Genomic DNA, 19,969 nt, shown 5'->3' with positions numbered 1-19,969 from the left:
CCGACGCACCAAACAGTCCCCAGTCAACGCGAAGAACTCACGCCAATCGTCCCGCGACGCCCAGCATCTTCCCGCGTAGGGACACTATGTGCGGCATGAAGCTCATCCGCTCGCCGACCATAATGCCCAGGTACTTTGTGCAGGGCACGTACGGCAGAGCCATCCCCCGGTAACGTACCCAGGGAGGTCTGCTGTGTGCCAAAGTACCTTTCAGCAGCATGATGTGCGTCTTGGTGGTGGATACTGAAACGCCTGCTTCGGCACCCCACTCTCCGACGATGCTCATCAGCCGCTCGCTCTCCTCTTCCAACGCACGTCTCGCGTTCGCCTCCACGAGGATGAGCAGGTCATCAGCATAAGCGCTGAAGGTGCACTCCTGCTCCAGCCTCCTCAGCAACACGTCCATTGCTAGGTTCCAGATATATGGACCGCTAATGGACCCCTGTGGGCAACCTCGAGCTACCGACACAGTCTCCTCTCCGCAATTGCTCAGCATGGACGCGCTCCTGCCAGAAAAATAGCTCTGCCACAAGCTAATTTCTCGGCATCCCGCGTCGTCCAATCGGCGCATTAACTCCACTCCAAGTGGTGGAAGGCTCCCTTGAAGTCCACGAATAATCCAAGCACGTATCGGGCCGGGCTGGCCGCGACCGTGCTTGTCACGTGCCTCCACGCGTCCTCCACGCAGCGTCCTGGCTTAAAGCCGAACTGCCATCTGCAGCCTTCCGGCACTGCCTCCTTGAGACGGTCCACCATGATCGCCTCCAGCACTTTACCGAACACCGGCAGCAAGCAGATACCTCGATAGGAAGCAGGATCGTTCCTGTTCCCATCAGGCCCTTTGAGTAAAGCGACCACACGTGGCCGCTTCCACTCTTCCGGGAAGTATCCACTTGCTAAACAGCGGGAATACAACGCTGCCAAGTGCTGGGGGATAGCTCTCCAGACCGCCTTTGCAACCGCTCCAGTGATCCCGTCCAATCCTGGCGATCGCCTGCTCCTCAACCGCGCAATACACGCAGACACCTCCGAAACCTCGAGAGCTGGAGGGGCAACTTCGGCAATGGCTATGGGAGCTCTGGACTCCGCAACTGGGAAAAAGTTGCGGAGGAGCACTCGCGCACAGTCGTTCCACGAAACGACTGTCTCGCCATTGGCCCGAAGCGACCCTATCTCGGCGTTTCCTCTGCGTCTGTTATTGCAGATCCGGTACACATGCCCCCACGGGTCGTCCCTGTGCTCCTGCACAAAACGCCGCCAATCATCCTCCTTCGCCTTCAGTATTTGCTTCTTGTACTGAGCCAAGGCAATCCTCAGCTCAGTAGCAAGAAGCCGCTCGTCATCGGTGTGATGACGACGCGCATACTGCCTTCGGCGTCGCACTCTCCTCACCCGTCGGCGCATGTCGCCCAACTCGGCCGTCCACCAGTTCACTCTCCGAACTGTGCTCGTCTCACGGCGTCCTATCGCCCTGTCGCACGCATGGTGTACGACAGACCGTAGGGCCGCTACCTGTTCATCCATCGGTGCATCCGCCGAAATCGCCTCCGCTCCTCCGATGACCTCCTCATCGAACAATCGCCAACGCGCTCTCGCGAGATTCCAGGACGGCACAGGAGTAATGGTACTCTCAACTGCGTTCTGGGGTCCAGGTGTCACCACAACAGAGATTCTGTTGTGGTCACTCAGGACCCACTCGTCCACTCTCCATTGGTATGCAGCCCATACCAATGCTGCGTCGTTGGCGATTGTGACGTCGATATCGCTCCTCCCATTCGGTCCATCGAAGGTGAATACCTCGCTGTATTCATTTAGGGCCCCAGCACTACTCCCCGTGATCCACTCAGCCAGCAGCTCACCCCGCTGTTGGTTTAAATGTCCCTGATTCGCATCAGAGACTTTGCTAAACCACAGGGGGGATACTGCGTTCGCGTCGAGTCCGAGGATGGCAGGCGTGTTGCTAGCGCGCAACAACACTGCATCCAAGTAGCCTAGATACGGCTCAATATCAGTTCCAAATTGGCAGTATACGGAGGACAGGTAGGCTGTGCCAAAGCCACCCGTCACTCTCACGCATACCCCAAGGTCCGTTGTCAGGTCCTCCATTTGGACGCACACGACATCAGGGTCATCCACAACGATGGCCGCCTTCTTCCTCCTGTCTGTGTAGACTCGCATACTGGATGGCAGTCCAGTAACGCGATCCAAGTGGGGGCTAACATAAGGTTCCTGGATCAGAGCGAAGGTGTATCCAGAATTCCTTATCCTAACCCCACACTCTATTGTTGCGTCGCTGCATCTCCCACAATTTGCCTGAAGGACACTAAACATGTTAGTGCCTTGCCTGCACCCTTGCTATGACAGCAGCATAGATCGGACATGCCTCCGAGAGCGTGCGATGCCCCGAAGGATGCCCCTTCATGCGGCAGTTTCGACAGTCAGCCGGCTTGTTGCATTTGGCCGCAATGTGGCCGGTCTCCCCACATTGTCGACACGCTGTGGTTGCATTACATTCCGCCACCTCATGCACCTATGGCATGCATATGTTCGCACCAGCTTCCTGCATCTGAAGGAATGGCAGCTCACGAAGATTCTGCCGGCTTTCTCCAGGATGGTTGCTGCTGCCTCATCCACATCAAGCGTCAGATTTATCTTGCCACCGTCCGTGACAGACCATCTCTTGGTCTCCACTCTGACCGCCTCCTTATATTTTTCGAGGGTCATCCCCTCCTTGAAGTTGAGGGCGTACGCCTCCTCCAAAAACTGCTCCGGCGAGACCTCAGTGTCAACGTCGTATACGATGACTTTTTGGCGCAGTCCTCTGTTCGGCTGGACGACCAGTCCGGCCTCCTTAAACTTCTCGCTGCTCAGAACGCTCTTCATGTCGCCTTCGGACATCATTCGCAGCACCGTTTCCCCATGCTTCGTTTGGTGGATGCCGTGGACACGGTAGTTGAATTTTGGCATCACCTCCTTCTTCATTGTCTCCACCACTTGCTCGCTCGTGACCGTCGGGTCTTGACTGGCCAGCACTGCTGAGTATGTATCAGCAGGCTTCTTGGGGCGCGGCAGGGCTGTGGGCACAGCCTTGGTGGCAGCAGTGGCCGTCTTTGGCACCGTTGGCAGCGTGGTGGGGGGCACCGCTTGCGAGCTCTTGGTTGCTCCAACTCTGCACTCCAGTTGGCTCACTCGCAGCATGAGAGCCGTGATAAGGTCTTCATATTTGGCGGTCGCATCCGCAACGGCCTTCGACTGCGCTGGCTTCATCTGCGCCTCCAGTAGGGCATCCCTTGCCATTTTCTTAATGGCCGACAGCTCTGCCATAACGGCAGAGGTGCCACTAGCCACGATACTCACTACTGAGCATCGTGGTACAGCGGGAGCAGCGGTGGCGGCAGCGGCGTCAGTGGCCGGCTTCGCGGAAACTCCCTCGGCATTTGTGCCGGCGGCTATGTCGGCAGCGAGCGACGCGGTACTTATCGCGACGGCGCTGTCGGCGGCGACAGCGTTGGCAGCAGAGTTGGCGGCAGAGTTGGCGGCAGAGTTGGCGGCAGAGTTGGCGGCAGAGTTGGCGGCAGCGACGTCGGCAACCCATTGCGACGCAGTTGCTCCGTCATCCAAGTCAGGGGACGAGGAGGAGGAGGCTGCTACACCTGCCTTCTCCTTTATCCTCTTCTTGGTTGGCGAAACATCCTCTGCCTCGCAATCCGCTGGCGACGCCGTGTTCAGCCCTCTGTCACCAGACTTTCGCGTTTTGGATCGCTCGCGAGTGGCTTTACCACCTCCTCGGTTATTGTCCCGCTCATGGAGATGGTCATCGGCCATCTCCACGTCATTACAACTGTTGTTGTTGTTGCTGCACCGGCTATTCGACCGGGTTCGCACCATGTTGGTGCTCTCAGTTTTTGTTTTCCACGAGTGCACTTACACGTACACACACTAATGCAGTCTCTTATCTGCTCTGTTCTATTTTTAGAACGCTGTTTGTCGTAAACAAGTAAACAACTTGTTTACTTGTCGCTGATTGGTCACTTCAGATAACCACTTGCTGATAAGCAAACTCACTCTCCAAAAAATACGATGCGCGCACCAAAATCACACGTCCGCTGGCGACGACCGTCTAAAGCAAACTGAGTAGATAGGGACAGTAGGAATCTCGTTAATCCATTCATGCGCGTCACTAATTAGATGACGAGGCATTTGGCTATTTTTTTTTTCTTTAATCCGGAATGTCACCTTTGTCTGGTCCTTCCAGCGCCTACACCACCGCATACCAGTAGGTTTCTGGTACTTAGTAGTGACGACAGGTGTTAGGACCGAATTCCGTTTTTACTTTATACCTTGTTTGGGTGTTATGCCAAGGTAGCAAGCATCTGTAGAAACGTGAATAACCGACACGGTCACTCCTAATAACCGGAGTGATACATGAAGGTCTTGAAGACGAAAACTCCGCACGAAACTACTCTGGCACTGATGATATTGCTATCATCAGCGTTTAAGACATCTAGAGCGATCAAACCTTTTATGGAATGACCGCTCCAGATGCCCCGCCAGTTTAGTGTTACGGTTGCAAATTCGATGTTCACATGTGCCTGGTAGTCACGCCGCAAGCTTTCTATCCAGTCTTGACGATTGTATTTGTGGACTTTGCTCGCGTGAGCTCCGTCCAAAGATATGCCGTCCGTCACAACCTGTACATCGATCACTATTGTGTGATCACCTCGACTTGCCACTAAGTCCGGCTTACCAATCCCAGAATCTCCTCGCAGCACAGGTTCGGCCAAGACAGTGTAGTTTTTCCCCTCAAGCTTTCGCTTGACGAAATCCGCTACACTGTTGTGTCTAGCTACACGCCTCCCATGCGTTCTGTAGCACTGTTGTAGGATGTGATTTAATGTTTCGGGAGCATCACACCCCGCACGACACTGCCTCCCCTGTTCGCGCCTTCCCCGTGTGGTACGAGACCGCGTAGGAAGCGCGTTAATCCGCAATTTGATTCCTTCATGATAAGCCTTTCCCGTAAGTAAACGCGTGGGTGCACCAACCCATCGATTCTGTGGTTTGTAGCGCGCTGCTTCGCTCAAACCTTTACCGTCAACAGAGAATTGCAGCTTGTTCGCCCAGTAGACATCACATTTTTGACGTGTGTCAACGATTCCTTCATGCATCTTACATCTATCAAGGGCCCTCTTCTTCTCTTCGTCCAGAAATTTATTGGCCACCTCCTGCTGCCGGGAGAATGACCAGGTCACATTGCTGAGCCTTATAAGTCGCAATGCTGGGCTTATTGACCTTAAATAGGGAACACCTAGACCCCCATCGTTGAGGGATGCATGAAAGAATGCGTTGCACACGTCGTTAGGAAGGCCCAACCACCTCCTAACTGTGCTGCGCACTAATGTATCTGTCTTTCTCAAGACGCCCAATTCCACACTCCCAAGGGTTAGCTTGTGATAGAGCTGTGGAATCAAGACAGTCCGTAGAGCGAACATTCTCTGTTGCGGCTTAAGGGGGGACTGCGTTAATCTCTCCAACTTCGGACCGAGGTCCTTAGAAGGATTGTAACGAGCCCTCCCATCTGCGGTGAAATTGATACCTAAATACTTCCACTCCTCCGAGCGTTTCAGTGCCGGACACTCGCGATTACCAACCTTGAATGCACGTGGGTAAACAACCGTGCATTTTTGTTTGGGTTGGCCCTTAATACTGACAGTGAAACACTTATCAGAGTTAAGGGTTAGCCCGACTGATCCCATAAAGGAAACAGTGGTATCCAACAGCGACTGAAGGCCCTTTGGCGTGGAAGCAAAAAGTACAATGTCATCCGCAAATACAGCTGCGTTTACTGTGGCATGTCCAAGACGAACACCAATCTCGCCGGGTAAGGATTTGAGAAACCGATCAATGATCAAATTAAACAAAACTGGTGATACCGCAGGACAAGGTCAACAATCGTCGCGTTATCGGCGCACCCGTCTGTCGGCTGGAATCCTCGTTGCCTCGGATCCAAGTCTACAGCTAAATTAAGCCTCCTACTGAGAATGGCATTTAGCTGTCTGACTATGACGGATGGTACCGATATCGGCCGAAAGTCTTGCGGTCGTGATGCCGTCGCCATCTTCGGAATGAAGATGGTTCGGGCCATTCGGAAGAGTAGCGGTAAATCTCCACACCAGAGAATCAGGTGCATTATGCGAAGCATAATGCCCATGGGAATCCCCCTCGCCTTCTTAGGGGTTATCCCGTCTGGTCCAGGAGAAGAAGATAATGACACTCGCGAGTCTAAGATATCTCGATTAGTAATCGGACTCCAGACCCGTTCTAGTAAATGTTCCATATTTAATGGGGAGTAGGCGTTTAAGCAAGAGGTGTTATGTTGTGTCATTACTTCCCTCCAATAGGGTTCCATCATCTCTCTGGGTGGCATTACCGACTCATCGGGGCCCTCAAGCAATGATTTGATGCAGCGACCTTTATGTTTATCCCAGTTACGCTGGACCATTGCGTACTGTTGCCTTCTAAAATCTCTCCTGTTTGTAGGTACACGACGATTTGTACTACGCCGAGCTGGGCGGAAGCTCGGCCTCGGGAATATCCCTTGGAGGTAATTCGATAAACATTCGAGAGTTGCTTCTTTGCCCGATGTCTGTGCTCTATCTACGATAGATTGCAAGACATCGAATCTCCAAAGGCCACTACATCTGACAGGCCGAAGCGCTGTCATCATTTGCATGAGGACTCCGTCCGAATGTAGAGATGGTTCAATTGGAACTGTCGCTGATCTTGGTACCGGGAGATTTCGCTCACTTGAACTAGGGCGGCGCAGTATGGCATCGGAATTGTTAACTTCTTGCCCTCTTAGATGTGCGATCTTCTGCTTATAATTCTCCCTCTGCCGACACTTTTTAATGGCATCGACAGTGCGGTTAGGAAAAGCCACCGCCAGCTCTTTGTTAATATTCCGAATGCCGTTTGCTGTGAGTTCAATCTCCTTTCTCGCCATCATTGACAGCTCTTCATCGTTCCATCTGGCTTTCACGTCAACCCGGAGTCGATCTGCATCTAACCGATCCTTATGTTGACGTGACATGTGAACACCCAGTCCAGTCTTCGTACTGAAGGACCGACTGCATTCACTGCACGGATATAGTAGTGACGTAAGTCTACTATTCCGTTCCTGTTGGGCCCCCAGACTTGACGTCGTAGGGGAATTAGAATTTAGTATCCGAGGCTGATTTACGTTATTTGCACCAACAGTTTCTTCGAACATATGGGCTGGTAACCCATATGCTCTGCCCCGCCGCTCACATTTGCTACTAGAACTCCTTGCGGAGATCCAGCACCCAGTAGATACCACGAGGAGGTTGTGAGTCGACTTGCCATGACTTACGAATTTCGGGATTGCACCAATTCTACATGACCATATCCACCTTAAGAGAATCATAGTTACTCCCGCCGTTGACCCGCGCTTACTTGAATTTCTTCACGTTGACATTCAGAGCACTGGGCAGAAATCACATTGTGTCAACACCCGCTAGGGCCATCACAATGCTTTGTTTTAATTAGACAGTCGGATTCCCCAAGTCCGTGCCAGTTCTGAATTGATTGTTAATTGATAATCGTTATAATTTAAAAGAGCTAACACTGAAAGGTTTAACCCCTCCAGATTAGTATTCTTAAAAATTTAAGCAAGAAAGTTCCACAATTGGCTACGTAACTAACAATCCGGGGAACAAATGACGATCATTAAAAATAATCGAAATTCTATTTACCCAGAACGAGAACATAAGCCATGCTATTGTTTCCCAGTAAAGCTCGATTATCTCAATCTTCAAAGCCAATCCTTATCCCGAAGTTACGGATCTAATTTGCCGACTTCCCTTACCTACATTATTCCATCGACTAGAGACTCTTCACCTTGGAGACCAGCTTCGGACATTGGTACAGCCTGTTGAGAAGTTTGCGTGTCCCCACCATAAATTTTCAAGGTTCGAGTATATATCAGGAAGACGTCCAGCAGTCGTTACAAAGAGGTTGAACTCGACAGACGTGTGGAGCAAAAGACGACGAATGCATTTTTCATTTGACGTTAAACGATGTAAACCGAGTTTATTATTTTCATTCTCACTCTTTCATTAAACAAACATTGTATCGTATTAAATAATGCTGTGTGGCCGGTCTCTCCACACCGGCGGCAAACCACAGTTGCGCGGTATTCCGACACTTTATGGTCGAAACTGACGCACCTGTGGCAGGCATACGTGCGTATAAGCCTACGGCACCTGTATGCATGGTGTGTGATATACACCTTGTCGGTCCTTTGTATGATGGCTGCTGCTGTTTCGTCTAATTCTATCGTCAAATTCACCGTCTCTCCATCCATAACTGACCACCTCTTAGTCTCCAAGTGGACGGCTTTTTCGAAGGCGCTTGGCGAGAGCTCATTTTTAAAATTCAGCGCATACATCTCCTTCAGGAACTCCTCCGGCGATATGTATGTGTCCACATCGTATACCGTCATCCTGGGTCGCGGCGGCTTGTTGGGCTGGATGGTTAATCCGGCTTCTTTAAACTTTTTATGCGTAACTGCCTGCCACATCTCTTTATCCGACGGTGTGCGCAGAATGACTTCGCCTCGCTTCGTCTCATGCATTCCGTGTATGCGTATGCGTACATCCGGTATCACCTCGCTCTTCATTTTTTCTATGATCTCCTTCGTCGAGACGCTGGGGTCCCGGCTGGCAACTATGGCCGAATATGTCTCGACCGGCTTCTTGCCAAGGCGCGGTAGGGGCGTTGGGACCACCTGGGTGGCATGGGTCTGCGCTACTTGGGCAGCATAAGTGGGCGCAGCTGGCGGTGGCATAATGTTGCTCCTTGTTTTTTCCTCGAGAAGCGCGAATCGAATCATGAGCGACATCACCAAATCATCATATTTGGCTGCGGCGTCCATAACATCTATGGCAGCATCCGGCTCCATGCGCGCCCTCATCACTGCATTGCGCACCTGCCGCTTGATGCGGGACAGCTCTGCTTGTATTGCAGAGCTGCCACCAGCCACGATGCTCTCGACAGAGCACCGCGGTACAGCCGGAACAGCGGAGGTGGCAGCGCTCGCAGCAGTGCCTGCGTACGTAGCGACTGTGGGAGGCGGCAGAGCAACATTTGCAGCGGACAACGCTGGCAGCGCTCTCGCGACGGCGGCAGAGGCAGCATACGAAGGCTTCTCGACGTTGGCAGCGATCGCGGCTGCGGCTGCGGCTGCGACAGCGGATGACGTCGTTGCTACGTCATTTTCGGTCTCGGCGACCACGGGAACGGCGACCGCGACGGGAACGGCACACTGCGATGACGTAGCGCCGGAGGCCATGGCAAGGGATACGAAGGGGGCAGCTATAATGCTGGCCTTCTCCTTGACCCTTTTCTTGGCCGACGTCACCTCTACGTCACCATATAAGTCTGGCGTCGACGCGGCTTTTTGGCGGGAGCGACCGCGACGGGCAGAACCACCAGTCATACTCACGTCACTTGCGTCGCTCGTACTGCCGGAGCGGCTACGGACACTCATAATTGTTTCACTAGTGTGGCTCGTAAATTTGTAATTTACGCTCAGTTTTCACACTTTAGCGCAGCTTCTTATCAGCTGAGTCTATTTTTAGCACAACTTGTTTTCGTAAACAAGTTTTTTACGATGTACGGGCACTTTTACCGTTAGCTGCTTATCAGCAAACTAATACACTCAACTATGCGCGCACTCGATTCACACGTCCGCTCGCGACGACCGTCTAAAGCAAACTGTGTAGATAGGGACATTCGTCACGGATCTCTCCGGGATTTGTTTTATGTGGCGTGTACCACAACAAAGGGTTTACTACCACAACACTCAAGTCAGACAAGTGTGCATACACACTGCATTCACAGTGTGTATGTACACAAGACCGACTACAGTGCACGGGTTTTGGTACGATGCGCCAAACCAGTCGCCCCAGCTAACAACCACCAGCAAATACAGTGGGAGCTTCGCCAGTACCAATTCGGGATATATGCTTGTCGGGCATATATCCCCCTCTTGGATGGGAGGCGAAGTGCATCTAAACACCTCTGCTGCTCTCAGGGTCGCAGCGCCCGGTTGGAAAACGCAACTCCACGCCGAATAAAGGCCGAAGCCAATACTCTACCCGCGATGTAGGTGACAACCACAGCCACTACGATACTCCCACAAGGGGCCTACCTCAATGGGGAGCCCTTGGAGAACTCCCCAACCCGTAGTACCGAAACTTCAACTCATACCGCCCTGAACAGCGGCATGAGTAGGACTCGGTGAGCCCTGGCCCTTTTGCCCGACAGCACGGATGGGTTAACCAGCTTTTTGCCACATCAGTCGCCTCATACGACAAGCCGTGACCGCTGAGATGGTATTCTAAGCCCCGCCATCACACGGGGGAGGTGTCAGTTTTGGCTGATTTTAGCCCGGGACTGGCAGCCCAATATTCACCGACTGTTCATCACGTTGCCGACGCCGTGCGAACACAGCGTCAGCGAACGCCTCCAGCCTCTGCATCCTCTCTGGCGTCTCCGTCACACCAGACACCCTCCAGATGCCGCTCCTCCACTCAATCCCGAGTCCTGCGAGGTCACGAAGATCCGCGTACAGCGGGCATACACACAAGATGTGCAGCCAATCCTCCTCCTCAGCGCCGCATGAGCCTGCAGGCGCATCAGCGATGCCTCTTCTGTGCAGAAACTCGTTCATCGAGCCATGGCCCGTCATCAGGAATCCAGCACGCAGGCTGAACCTGTAGCTCCTGCGACTGTAGACGAAGCCTGCGTCTGGGAAAAAACGATGGGTCGTGCGCCCGCACTCACCGTCGTCATCCCATCGGAGCTGCCACTCACGTAGCAGGCATTCGTCTAGCAGCGCCTTCCTCTGCCTCCTATCCACATCCGCCAAGTCCTGGCCGTGCAGCCACTCTCCCTCCTCCAGCGGGTAGCCCTTGCGCTGTTTGAACATGATTGCCAATTGCTTGGCAACCAAGTCAAATGCTGCGGCTCCTGCCAGCACCTGTAGCGCAGCCGTTGGCACAGTGCGACACACTGGCAGTGTTGCCAGTAGCGTCACTCTTTGGCAGGACATGAGGCGCCTCTTGGGCGCAACCTGCCCTGCCTGTCGGTACCATACCGACGCACCAAACGGTGCGCACGGTATCATTAGTCCCGCATAAATCGTCCTCTTGGCCTCTGGACTGAGTCCCCAGTCCACGCGCAGCACTCGCGCCAGTCTTCCCGCGATGCCCAGCATCTTCCCGCGTAGGGACATTATGTGCGGCATGAAGCTCATCCGCTCGCCGACCATAATGCCCAGGTACTTTGTGCAGGGCACGTACGGCAGAGCCATCCCCCGGTAACGTACCCAGGGAGGTCTGCTGTGTGCCAAAGTACCTTTCAGCAACATGATATGCGTCTTGGTGGTGGATACCGAAACGCCTGTTTCGGCACCCCACTCTCCGACGATGCTCATCAGTCGCTCGCTCTCCTCTTCTAACGCGCGTCTCGCGTTCGCCTCGACGAGGATTAGCAGGTCATCAGCATAGGCGCTGAAGGTGCACTCCTGCTCCAGTCTCCTCAGCAACACGTCCATTGCTAGGTTCCAGATATATGGACCGCTAATGGACCCCTGTGGGCAACCTCGAGTTACCGACACAGTCTCCTCTCCATGTTTACTCAGCATGGACGCGCTCCTGCCAGAAAAGTAGCTCTGCCACAAGCTAATTTCCCGGCATCCCGCGTCGTCCAGTCGGCGCATCACATAACTCCACTCCAAGTGGTCGAAGGCTCCTTTGAAGTCAACGAAGATTCCAAGCACATATCGGGCCGGGCTGGCCGCGACCGTGCTTGTCACGTGCCTCCACGCGTCCTCCACGCAGCGTCCTGGCTTAAAGCCGAACTGCCATCTGCAGCCTTCCGGCACTGCCTCCTTGAGACGGTCCACCATGATCGCCTCCAGCACTTTACCGAACACCGGCAGCAAGCAGATACCTCGATAGGAAGCAGGATCGCTCCTGTTCCCATCAGGCCCTTTGAGCAAAGCGACCACACGTGGCCGCTTCCACTCTTCCGGGAAGTATCCACTTGCTAAACAGCGGGAATACAACGCTGCCAAGTGCTGGGGGATAGCTCTCCAGACCGCCTTTGCAACCGCTCCAGTGATCCCATCCAGTCCTGGCGATCGCCTGCTCCTCAACCGCGCAATGCACGCAGACACCTCCGAAACCTCGAGAGCTGGAGGGGCAACTTCGGCAATGGCTATGGGAGCTCTGGACTCCGCAACTGGGAAAAAGTTGCGGAGGAGCACTCGCGCACAGTCGTTCCATGAAACGACTGTCTCGCCATTGGCCCGAAGCGACCCTATCTCGGCGTTTCCTCTGCGCCTATTATTGCATATCCGGTATACATGGCCCCATGGGTCTGCGCTACTTGGGCAGCATAAGTGGGCGCAGCTGGTGGTGGCATAATGTTGCTCCTTGTTTTTTCCTCGAGAAGCGCGACTCGAATCATGAGCGACATCACCAAATCATCATATTTGGCTGCGGCGTCCATAACATCTATGGCAGCATCCGGCTCCATGCGCGCCCTCATCACTGCATTGCGCACCTGCCGCTTGATGCGGGACAGCTCTGCTTGTATTGCAGAGCTGCCACCAGCCACGATGCTCTCGACAGAGCACCGCGGTACAGCCGGAACAGCGGAGGTGGCAGCGCTCGCAGCAGTGCCTGCGTACGTAGCGACTGTGGGAGGCGGCAGAGCAACATTTGCAGCGGACAACGCTGGCAGCGCTCTCGCGACGGCGGCAGAGGCAGCATACGAAGGCTTCTCGACGTTGGCAGCGATCGCGGCTGCGGCTGCGGCTGCGACAGCGGATGACGTCGTTGCTACGTCATTTTCGGTCTCGGCGACCACGGGAACGGCACACTGCGATGACGTAGCGCCGGAGGCCATGGCAAGGGATACGGAGGGGGCAGCTATAATGCTGGCCTTCTCCTTGACCCTTTTCTTGGCCGACGTCACCTCTACGTCACCATATAAGTCTGGCGTCGACGCGGCTTTTTGGCGGGAGCGACCGCGACGGGCAGAACCACCAGTCATACTCACGTCACTTGCGTCGCTCGTACTGCCAGAGCGGCTACTAGTGTTTCACTAGTGTGGCTCGTAAATTTGTAATTTACGCTCAGTTTTCACACTTTAGCGCAGCTTCTTATCAGCTGAGTCTATTTTTAGCACAACTTGTTTTCGTAAACAAGTTTTTTACGATGTACGGGCACTTTTACCGTTAGCTGCTTATCAGCAAACTAATACACTCAACTATGCGCGCACTCGATTCACACGTCCGCTCGCGACGACTGTCAAAAGCAAACTGAGTAGATAGGGACATTCGTCACGGATCTCTCCGGGATTTGTTTTATGTGGCGTGTACCACAACAAAGGGTTTACTACCACAACACTCATATATCGGACATGCGTCCGAGAGCGTGCGATGCCCCGAAGGATGCCCTTTCATGCGGCAGTTGCGGCAGTCCGCCGGCTTGTTGCATTTGGCCGCAATGTGGCCGGTCTCCCCACATTGTCGACACGCCGTGGTGGCGTTGCACTCCGCCACCTTGTGGTTGAAACTCATGCATCTGTGGCATGCGTACGTGCGTACTAGTTTCCTGCATCTGAAGGACTGGCCGGTCACGAAGATTCGGCCAGCCTTCTCCAGGATGGTTGCTGCTGCCTCATCCACATCAAGCGTCAGATTTATCTTGCCACCGTCCGTGACAGACCATCTCTTGGTCTCTAATCTAACCGCCTCCTTGTATTTTTCAAGGGTCATCCCCTCCTTGAAATTAAGGGCGTACGCCTCCTCCAGAAACTGCTCCGGCGAGACCTCAGTGTCGACATCGTACACGATGATTTTCTGGCGCAGTCCTCTGTTCGGCTGGACGACCAGTCCGGCCTCCTTAAACTTCTGACTGCTCAAAACGCTCCTCATGTCGCCTTCGGACATCATTCGCAGCACCGTTTCCCCACGCTTCGTTTGGTGGATGCCGTGGACACGGTAGTTGAATATTGGCATCACCTCCTTCTTCATTATCTCCGCCACTTGCTCGCTCGTGACCGTCGGGTCTTGACTGGCCAGCACTGCTGAGTATGTATCAGCAGGCTTCTTGGGGCGCGGCAGGGCTGTGGGCACAGCCTTGGTGGCAGCAGTGGCCGTCTTTGGCACCGTTGGCAGCGTGGTGGGGGGCACCGCTTGCGAGCTCTTGGTTGCTCCAACTCTGCACTCCAGTTGGCTCACTCGCAGCATGAGAGCCGTGATGAGTTCTTCGTATTTGGCGGTCGCATCCGCAACGGCCTTTGCCTGCGCTGGCTTTATTTGTGCCTCCAATAGGGCATCCCTTGCCATTTTCTTAATGGCCGACAGCTCTGCCATAACGGCAGAGGTGCCACTAGCCACGATACTCACTGCTGAGCATCGTGGTACAGCGGGAGCAGCAGGGGGGACGTCAGCGCTCGCAGCAGCGGCTGCATACGTCGCAGCAGCGCATGGCGGCAGAATGGCTCCGGCAGCGGGCAGCGCCCTCTCTGCGACTGCGGCATACGACCTCGCGACGGTGGTCGGTGCCAGTGGCTTCTTAAAAACAGCCTCCATTGTGGGCTTCGCGACGGCGGCGTCGGCTATAGTAGCCAGTTTCGCGGCGGCAGCGGTGGCGGCAGCGGCGTCAGTGGCCGGCTTCGCGGAAACTCCCTCGGCATTTGTGCCGGCGGCTATGTCGGCAGCGAGTGACGCGGTACTTCTCGCGACGGCGCTGTCGACGGCGACAGCGTTGGCAGCAGAGTTGGCGGCAGCGACGTCGGCAACCCATTGCGACGCAGTTGCTCCGTCATCCAAGTCAGGGGACGAGGAGGAGGAGGCTGCTACACCTGCCTTCTCCTTTATCCTCTTCTTGGTTGGCGAAACATCCTCTGCCTCGCAATCCGCTGGCGACGCCGTGTTCAGCCCTCTGACACCAGACTTGCGCGTTTTAGATCGCTCGCGAGTGGCTTTACCACCTCCTCGGTTATTGTCCCGCTCATGGAGATGGTCATCGGCCATCTCCACGTCATTACAACTGTTGTTGTTGTTGCTGCACCGGCTATTCGACCGGGTTCGCACCATGTTGGTGCTCTCAGTTTTTGTTTTTCACGAGTGCACTTACACGTACACACACTAATGCAGTCTCTTATCTGCTCTGTTCTATTTTTAGAACGCTGTTTGTCGTAAACAAGTAAACAACTTGTTTACTTGTCGCTGATTGGTCAGATAAGCAGTTGCTGATAAGCAAACTCACTGTTAAAAAAATACGATGCGCGCACCAAAATCACACGTCCGCTCGCGACGACCGTCTAAAGCAAACTGAGTAGATAGGGACAGAATTGAACCAGGATCACTCCTAATTTGTTTTATGTGGCGTGTACCACACTGAAGGGTTTACAACCACAGCACTCTAATACAGACAAGTGTGCATACACACGAGTGTGTATGTACACAAGACCGTATCTAGTGCACGTGTTTAGAACAATGCGCTAAACCACCGCCCCAGCTAACAACCACCAGCAAATACAGTGGGAGCTTCGCCAGTACCAATTTGGGATGCATGTTTGTCGGACCCTTGGATCAGGAGCGAAGTGTATCTAAGCACCTCTGTTTGTCTACCTTAGTCGCCTCGTACAACAAGCGTTGACATACTGCGATAGAATTCTAAGCCCCGCTATCGCACAGGGGAGTAGATAGGGACAGTAGGAATCTCGTTAATCCATTCATGCGCGTCACTAATTAGATGACGAGGCATTTGGCTATTTTTTTTTTTTTTTTTTTTTTTTTTTTAACCCGGAATGTCACCTTTGTCTGGTCCTTCCAGCGCCTACACCACCGCATACCAGTAGGTTTCTGGTACTTAGTAGTGACGACAGGTGTTAGGACCGAATTCCGTTTTTACTTTATACCTTGTTTGGGTGTTATGCCAAGGTAGCAAGCATCTGTAGAAACGTGAATAACCGACACGGTCACTCCTAATAACCGGAGTGATACATGAAGGTCTTGAAGACGAAAACTCCGCACGAAACTACTCTGGCACTGATGATATTGCTATCATCAGCGTTTAAGACATCTAGAGCGATCAAACCTTTTATGGAATGACCGCTCCAGATGCCCCGCCAGTTTAGTGTTACGGTTGCAAATTCGATGTTCACATGTGCCTGGTAGTCACGCCGCAAGCTTTCTATCCAGTCTTGACGATTGTATTTGTGGACTTTGCTCGCGTGAGCTCCGTCCAAAGATATGCCGTCCGTCACAACCTGTACATCGATCACTATTGTGTGATCACCTCGACTTGCCACTAAGTCCGGCTTACCAATCCCAGAATCTCCTCGCAGCACAGGTTCGGCCAAGACAGTGTAGTTTTTCCCCTCAAGCTTTCGCTTGACGAAATCCGCTACACTGTTGTGTCTAGCTACACGCCTCCCATGCGTTCTGTAGCACTGTTGTAGGATGTGATTTAATGTTTCGGGAGCATCACACCCCGCACGACACTGCCTCCCCTGTTCGCGCCTTCCCCGTGTGGTACGAGACCGCGTAGGAAGCGCGTTAATCCGCAATTTGATTCCTTCATGATAAGCCTTTCCCGTAAGTAAACGCGTGGGTGCACCAACCCATCGATTCTGTGGTTTGTAGCGCGCTGCTTCGCTCAAACCTTTACCGTCAACAGAGAATTGCAGCTTGTTCGCCCAGTAGACATCACATTTTTGACGTGTGTCAACGATTCCTTCATGCATCTTACATCTATCAAGGGCCCTCTTCTTCTCTTCGTCCAGAAATTTATTGGCCACCTCCTGCTGCCGGGAGAATGACCAGGTCACATTGCTGAGCCTTATAAGTCGCAATGCTGGGCTTATTGACCTTAAAGAGGGAACACCTAGACCCCCATCGTTGAGGGATGCATGAAAGAATGCGTTGCACACGTCGTTAGGAAGGCCCAACCACCTCCTAACTGTGCTGCGCACTAACGTATCTGTCTTTCTCAAGACGCCCAATTCCACACTCCCAAGGGTTAGCTTGTGAAAGAGCTGTGGAATCAAGACAGTCCGTAGAGCGAACATTCTCTGTTGCGGCTTAAGGGGGGACTGCGTTAATCTCTCCAACTTCGGACCGAGGTCCTTAGAAGGATTGTAACGAGCCCTCCCATCTGCGGTGAAATTGATACCTAAATACTTCCACTCCTCCGAGCGTTTCAGTGCCGGACACTCGCGATTACCAACCTTGAATGCACGTGGGTAAACAACCGTGCATTTTTGTTTGGGTTGGCCCTTAATACTGACAGTGAAACACTTATCAGAGTTAAGGGTTAGCCCGACTGATCCCATAAAGGAAACAGTGGTATCCAACAGCGACTGAAGGCCCTTTGGCGTGGAAGCAAAAAGTACAATGTCATCCGCAAATACAGCTGCGTTTACTGTGGCATGTCCAAGACGAACACCAATCTCGCTGGGTAAGGATTTGAGAAACCGATCAATGATCAAATTAAACAAAACTGGTGACAGAGGGTCACCCTGCTTTACTCCACGAGCAGGGGTGAATTCCTCTGAGCACCAGCCCCCTCCATTGAGCGTTGTGCTGCCTTTTTCATACAGGTTGTGAACATATCTCACCATGCCCTGCGGAGCACCATAGGCAGCCAGGTTGTTTAAAACCGAAGCGTGTGATATAGTATCAAACGCCTTGCTAACATCGAGTGTAGCGATGTAGCATGAAGCTGCCATCTTATGGTGGTACCGCAGGACAAGGTCTACAATCGTCGCGTTATCGGCGCACCCGTCTGTCGTTAGTCTACAGCTAAATTAAGCCTCCTACTGAGAATGGCATTTAGCTGTCTGACTATGACGGATGGTACCGATATCGGCCGAAAGTCTTGCGGTCGTGATGCCGTCGCCATCTTCGGAATGAAGATGGTTCGGGCCATTCGGAAGAGTAACGGTAAATCTCCACACCAGAGAATCAGGTTCATTATGCGAAGCATAATGCCCATGGGAATCCCCCTCGCCTTCTTAGGGGTTATCCCGTCTGGTCCAGGAGAAGAAGTTAATGACACACGCGAGTCTAAGATATCTCGATTAGTAATCGGACTCCAGACCCGTTCTAGTAAGTGTTCCATATTTAATGGGGAGTAGGCGTTTGAGCAAGAGGTGTTATGTTGTGTCATTACTTCCCTCCAATAGGGTTCCATCATCTCTCTGGGTGGCATTACCGACTCATCGGGGCCCTCAAGCAATGATTTGATGCAGCGACCTTTATGTTTATCCCAGTTACGCTGGACCATTGCGTACTGTTGCCTTCTAAAATCTCTCCTGTTTGTAGGTACACGACGATTTGTACTACGCCGAGCTGGGCGGAAGCTCGGCCTCGGGAATATCCCTTGGAGGTAATTTGATAAACATTCGAGAGTTGCTTCTTTGCCCGATGTCTGTGCTCTATCTACGATAGATTGCAAGACATCGACTCTCCAAAGGCCACTACATCTGACAGGCCGAAGCGCTGTCATCATTTGCATGAGGACTCCGTCCGAATGTACAGATGGTTCAATTGGAACTGTCGCTGATCTTGGTACCGGGAGATTTCGCTCACTTGAACTAGGGCGGCGCAGTATGACATCGGAATTGTTAACTTCAGGGAGAAGCACATCTTGCCCTCTTAGATGTGCGATCTTCTGCTTATAATTCTCCCTCTGCCGACACTTTTTAATGGCATCGACAGTGCGGTTAGGAAAAGCCACCGCCAGCTCTTTGTTAACATTCCGAATGCCGTTTGCTGTGAGTTCAATCTCCTTTCTCGCCATCATTGACAGCTCTTCATCGTTCCATCTGGCTTTCACGTCAACCCGGAGTCGATCTGCATCTAACCGATCCTTGTGTTGACGTGACATGTGAACACCCAGTCCAGTCTTCGTACTGAAGGACCGACTGCATTCACTGCACGGATATAGTAGTGACGTAAGTCTACTATTCCGTTCCTGTTGGGCCCCCAGACTTGACGTCGTAGGGGAATTAGAATTTAGTATCCGAGGCTGATTTGTGTTATTTGCACCAACAGTTTCTTCGAACATATGGGATGGTAACCCATATGCTCTGCCCCGCCGCTCACAGATCTCCTTGCGGAGATCCAGCACCCAGTAGATACCACGAGGAGGTTGTGAGTCGACTTGCCATGACTTACGAATTTCGGGATTGCACCAATTCTACATGACCATATCCACCAACCTTGTGGTTGAAACTCATGCATCTGTGGCATGCGTACGTGCGTACTAGTTTCCTGCATCTGAAGGACTGGCCGGTCACGAAGATTCGGCCAGCCTTCTCCAGGATGGTTGCTGCTGCCTCATCCACATCAAGCGTCAGATTTATCTTGCCACCGTCCGTGACAGACCATCTCTTGGTCTCTAATCTAACCGCCTCCTTGTATTTTTCAAGGGTCATCCCCTCCTTGAAATTAAGGGCGTACGCCTCCTCCAGAAACTGCTCCGGCGAGACCTCAGTGTCGACATCGTACACGATGATTTTCTGGCGCAGTCCTCTGTTCGGCTGGACGACCAGTCCGGCCTCCTTAAACTTCTGACTGCTCAAAACGCTCCTCATGTCGCCTTCGGACATCATTCGCAGCACCGTTTCCCCACGCTTCGTTTGGTGGATGCCGTGGACACGGTAGTTGAATATTGGCATCACCTCCTTCTTCATTATCTCCGCCACTTGCTCGCTCGTGACCGTCGGGTCTTGACTGGCCAGCACTGCTGAGTATGTATCAGCAGGCTTCTTGGGGCGCGGCAGGGCTGTGGGCACAGCCTTGGTGGCAGCAGTGGCCGTCTTTGGCACCGTTGGCAGCGTGGTGGGGGGCACCGCTTGC

General features: G+C 53.1%; 1 protein-coding gene across 1 annotated transcript in view; it reads right to left on the bottom strand.

Annotated features, from left to right (window-relative positions):
* Nucleotides 1–15,196, bottom strand: part of LOC115629194 (ice-structuring glycoprotein-like) — a 63,351-nt gene extending 48,155 nt beyond the window's left edge. The window contains exons 1-4 of the mRNA XM_030525593.1: nucleotides 14,910–15,196; nucleotides 14,643–14,846; nucleotides 12,452–13,168; nucleotides 8,779–9,578 (exon numbers count right to left, since the gene is read on the bottom strand). Of these exons, the coding sequence (XP_030381453.1) occupies nucleotides 8,779–9,578; nucleotides 12,452–13,168; nucleotides 14,643–14,846; nucleotides 14,910–15,196 (2,008 nt within the window). The remainder of the gene's footprint in view (nucleotides 1–8,778; nucleotides 9,579–12,451; nucleotides 13,169–14,642; nucleotides 14,847–14,909) is intronic.
* Nucleotides 15,197–19,969: the final 4,773 nt, after the last annotated feature.

Source organism: Scaptodrosophila lebanonensis, unplaced genomic scaffold (genome assembly GCF_003285725.1).
Source record: "Scaptodrosophila lebanonensis strain 11010-0011.00,11010-0021.00 unplaced genomic scaffold, SlebRS2 tig00000136-arrow-arrow-pilon, whole genome shotgun sequence".
NCBI classification, from domain to species: domain Eukaryota; kingdom Metazoa; phylum Arthropoda; class Insecta; order Diptera; family Drosophilidae; genus Scaptodrosophila; species Scaptodrosophila lebanonensis.
The sequence above is the reverse complement of the archived record's forward strand: the minus strand, read 5'-3'. Positions and strand labels throughout refer to the sequence as shown.